General features: G+C 54.1%; 1 protein-coding gene across 1 annotated transcript in view; it reads left to right on the forward strand.

Annotated features, from left to right (window-relative positions):
* The first annotated feature begins 4,376 nt into the window (after nucleotides 1–4,376).
* The window catches only part of LOC107290913 (ras-related protein Rab-25-like), an 8,726-nt gene continuing 8,277 nt past the window's right edge, over nucleotides 4,377–4,825 (forward strand). The window contains exon 1 of the mRNA XM_015819854.1: nucleotides 4,377–4,764. Within this exon, the coding sequence (XP_015675340.1) occupies nucleotides 4,377–4,764 (388 nt within the window). The remainder of the gene's footprint in view (nucleotides 4,765–4,825) is intronic.

The following is a 4,825-nucleotide window of genomic DNA, read 5'->3' on the forward strand; positions in this document are numbered from 1 at the left end:
CTCTCTGCAGGCTCAAGCCTTGGTGCAGTACCTCGAAGACCCCCTGGCCCAGGTGGCTGCTTCCTGATGGGACCTGGTCGGCTTCTCAGTCTGGCGAGTCCTGCCTCCCAGCAGACCTTGAAGGGCGCTGAGCACTGACCGGGTGCTTCTTTCAGACACGAGGGGGACCCGGGGAAGGGAATAAAGGATGTTCTTAGCAACTTTTCTCTGCCTGAGGATGGATGAAAGGGGCTGGGATGACCTCGGGGGCAGACCTGCTGCCCAGAGCTGTCTGAAGGGGAGAGAATTGGAGCCATCGTTCCAGAAAGAAGGAAGTGGACCCTGGCATGGCAGGAGAGAATCGTCCAAAGGTGTTTACCTGGGAGCCCAGGTAGTCCTCGACTTATAACCATTCATTCAGCCACTGTTACAGCGTTGCTGAAAAGGGGACGATCTTTGCAGCATCCCCACTATTTGCCACCTTCCCAGCCGGCTTCTGACAAGCAAATTCGGTGGGTAAAGATGGACTCGGGTAACAACCACACGACCACCGCCCGGAGCTCCTCTCTGAGAAATGCGAGATAAGAACTAGAGATTTGCTTGACAGCCCTGGCAAAAAAGGCCATAAACTCAGGTGTGACTTGCTTAACAATGGAAATTCTGGTCCCAATTTTGGTCATAAGTCGAGGACTATGTATCCTGGGGAAGGGCAGGAGCCCCTCTTTAGCTGGGGTTCCTAAGTTTGAAGGCAGTACTGAAGGCCACCACTTGGTGTCACCCAAGGCTCAGGAAGATGGTTCCACTCTTGCTCGTCTTGCTTGATTTCAGATCTGCCCACCTCTGGCGCTTGCTGGGCATATCTCTGGTCAAAAGGACCCTTTTCCCAGGGAGGGGGGAGCTGATGCTGTGCCTTGGGGGAGGCTTCAAGTAGGGGGTGGGTGGGAGGGAGGGATCCTGTTGGCCTGTCCTAAAGTTGGACTTGCAAATTGGACCGTTTCAACCAACCCACCTGAGTGGCGATGGCTGGAAGGAGATAAAATTCTCCCTTCCCCAATTCTCTCTTGGTTGCCCTGCAGGCCTTCCTTGGAGTATGAACGGTCCCTCCCCGGGTAGGGTATTGGGTTGGCTTCCGTCTGTTGCAGGGAGAGGCCCTGGGAGGGGGGGGAGTTTCAGGAGGTTTCCAGTGCCAAAACTGGGTGGGAAGCTGCACCTGCCGCACCTTCTTCCTCTTAGTGTTATTGTGCCGGGCTTCAGGGGCGAGGCAGCCCTGAGTCACTTCATCAGGGCCTTTCGTATCACTCGGAAGCCTCGACTGCCGATTCTAGAAGCTGGGAAAGGCTTCTAGCTATGCAAAAGGTCTCTGCTGGAGCTTCTGGCTGACTGAGAAATAGGAAGAGCTTTCCAGGTGTCCCCTGCACTAACTGGAAACCTCTTCCAGCCCCTGAAACAAACAGCAAAGCAGTTAAATCATCGCAGGGACTAGAAGGAGAGAACTCAGGTAATTCAGTTAATTCAGATAAGCCCTTAAAGCATCAAGGAGGTAAGGAGCAGAGAATTGTCCTTATCTATTGGCAATGAAAGTTTTCAAACTTTCCAATGTAGGATTATGAACAGAATTTCTTAAAAATCTGGATGACCAGCCTTCTGTTTTCCAGCTGAAGCTGCTCACTGATGTTCTTGGCTAGCAATGTCAGCTTTTCAGAGAAATGGCTTTGCCCTGGTGCCTGTTCTGCCAGGCCACCCCACCCAGCACATGATGCCTAGCCCTGGAACTGGGACCTGCCCATTCGAACAGCCCCATTCACACCAAGATTAGCTTCTCAGTCAACTGGCTCTCTTCCAGCCTTGGTCAGTCAGGCACAGCCACACCCGGTTCAGTGGTGGCAGAGACATACGTGGCTGAGTGTCACCAGCTTGCTTGTGACGTTCCAAGATCCCTAAGAGCGATAGAACTGGGCACAGATGCAGCTGGCAACGGGCAATAATTTCCCAGAGCGCCTCTGCAAATGACTGGCAGTTGTGAGAGGTTCTGCCAGTGCAGAGGCTTCACCACAACTCAGTTCAAGGAAACTGGCTGTGGGTGGAAGTGGGGGCATATCACCCCCTAACAGCAAGCAGGGTTAACTCAGTCCTGGCTCCAGACCCTGCAAGGTCTTCCAGAGTCTCCAGCTGGAGTCCTAAATGTGCCTTTTGCCCATACGGGGCTTTGCGTAACTAGATGGCATCCTTGGGAACCCTTGGTCTCCAAAGAGGGTGTTTCAGGAGTGGCCACCCCATGGCCTGTTGATGCCAGGGGTCACATACACCAAGCCTCTTACCACTCGGGGTCTTAGTTCCCATCAGCCCCATTCAGCCCTCAAAGAGGATGGCATGGGCTGTGGCAAAAAAACGGAATTATACGAGGTGTGCTGGCCTGCCCTCTTCTTACTAATCACACAGGTACCAATCTGTATTTCAGGCTGAGGAAAAAATCAAAGTTCCTTAGTTTGGGGGGAGGAACCCCAATTCTCCAGCGCGTGCCAAAGCTTTCTAAAAGGCCACACGCGGCTCCTGATTGGCAAACTGCACTGACCAGCCAGAGATTTCCATATTAAATCCAGGATGCATTTAAATCCCTCAGAGTTTGGATGTTCCCAGAGGGTTGCAAGCTGGGATCATCCTCCAAGGACTTCCTGGATGAGGAAGGGCTGTCCCAGGAGAGGCCCTGCTTGGAATCAGCCACAGCTGAATCCTCTCACTTTGCATGGTCAAGCTACTGTCCAGGCAAAATCCAAACTGTTCTCTCCTTGACGTCATCCCCCAAAACCCCAGCTCAGACTCGGGGAAAATTACAAAGTGATAAAATGATATTTCCCACTCTTGAGAAGCCACCTGCTGGGCTGATCAAATGAGGACGCTGTGTTTATCTTACCACTCTTACGAATCTGAATGTTCTGTTTTTAATATACATTGCCATGGATGCTTTCATTGCCTTTTGTTCACCCCCAGTAAGCTGGATGAAGACGGGGCCTGGGAGTGGAAGAGAACAAAGCCCTGCGGTAGCTGAAGACGTTCTCTACTGGCCAGGGACCGTGAGAGCAGGGACAGCGTCAGGTTGGGGAAGAGGGTGGCAGTCTGCCCGCCCAGAGAGCCAGTCTTCTCTTGCTTCCCGTTCAGGGATCTTCTTGGGGCGAGTCCCGTTTCAGATCTTGACAACAGTATAATCAAAGTTCCACTTTTTAAAATGCATTTTGCCACAGGCTATACATAAAAAAAATCAGGTCACACTTTAATCATGCCATCCCTGGCCACCTTCTCAAGTTTTTCAACCAACACCTTGTGGACACCCTTGAGTGTCTCCAAGTGTTTTGAGCTTAAAAGTAAACAAGGTGACTCTGGAGGCCTGCCAGCCCCACCTCAGCTTGCCTTTCCACATTGCAGCCAAGCTGAGGTCACCACCTCCGCATTCCTCCCTTCTGGTCTGGCCAGATGGACGGGGAGGCTCAGCACTCAGCCTGCTTGGGGCATCACTGCCAAAGGAGTCCCTTCAGAGTCAGCTTCCTGTGGCCTACAAAGGCCAAGGGCCGCTGGGGCAAAGAAGCACATTCCTGCTTCCCACAGGAAAGGCCATCTTCCAGAGCTCACCAGCTCTGCTCAAATGGTTGGCCCCGGGAGGATGTGACTGCACCTGATTTGCACCACTAGGATGTCAGCAAACATTCTCTGCCAACATGGCTGGCTGGGGAATTCTGGGAGTTGAAGTCCACAAATCTTAAAAGTTGCCAGGGTTGAGAAGCACCAGGGCTTTTTTTTCTCATAGAATGCCCAGATCGGAGTTCCGGCACCTTGTAGGGTAGGCAAGGCGGGTTGTATGACATGTGTGAGTTCCGGCACCTTTTTTTTTTTTTTTAGAAAAAAATTACTGAGAAGCACTGTGTCAACGCTGCAAATGCCGTGCTGATGTACTTTAACATTAATAAATGCTTTTAGGAGAAAACATGCCTGAAAGTACTTTTAAGTGTTTCGTTACTCAGACACATGACACACTGATTGGCAGAGATGAAAGACAATTGGTCATTTCTTCCGCCAAGGGGCATGAAAGGAGATAATTTGCTCAATTATTTGGGAGTTACTTTGAGTATGATAGAGTTTTCCAAGCCTTCTCCCTTTATAATATTCTATCAATTCAATCCGTACAACAATGTAATCGATAAAAAGATTCTGCGGGGTTCCCAACTTCAGGGCCGATACAGGAAGCCCACCCAGGCGGAGACGGGCCTGCCGGGGGGGGGGTCTAAAAAGGCAGAAAAGAGCCTCGTTTCAATTCCAAGGTGGGGCAGCCGAGGCGGCCTACCGGGCAGGCTTGTTGTAACCACGGCCACAGGCGCCCTTTGGGTCTGCAGGGCTTCCCTCCACTGATGAGTCCCACACCGGAGGCTTCGCTCCCCGCCCGGGGCTTCACCCAGCTCCGCGGCGAGGGTCGCAGGAGCTCAGCTGCGGCGGCCCAGCCCGCCCGGGGTCGCTGCCGCCCTCGCTCTCCGAGCCGCTCGGCACTCCCGCCGCCGGGGGGCCCAAGAAGCGCGCTCGCCGCCGCCCGAGGCCGCCCGGAGCGAGTCGGGACTCCTCTCCGACCGGCGTCCGCTGTCTGGGCCGGGCTGAAAACGGGGCTCGGCCACGCGGAGAGCGCCGGGGCTCCTTCGGCCACAGCCCGCCTCGCCGACCCGGCTTTGGAGGCCGAGGCGCCGCCGACCAGCCTCGGGCGCGATGCTCCTTCGCAAAGGAGCGCCCGAGCCGCTGCCGGCGAAAGCCCGACGGCGGAGCCAAGGAAGCGGCGGCCCTCGATCCCGCCGGCCCGTCTCCCCGGCCC

Source organism: Protobothrops mucrosquamatus, unplaced genomic scaffold, assembly GCF_001527695.2.
Source record: "Protobothrops mucrosquamatus isolate PMUCROS unplaced genomic scaffold, P.Mucros_1.0 scaffold1001, whole genome shotgun sequence".
Taxonomy (NCBI): domain Eukaryota; kingdom Metazoa; phylum Chordata; class Lepidosauria; order Squamata; family Viperidae; genus Protobothrops; species Protobothrops mucrosquamatus.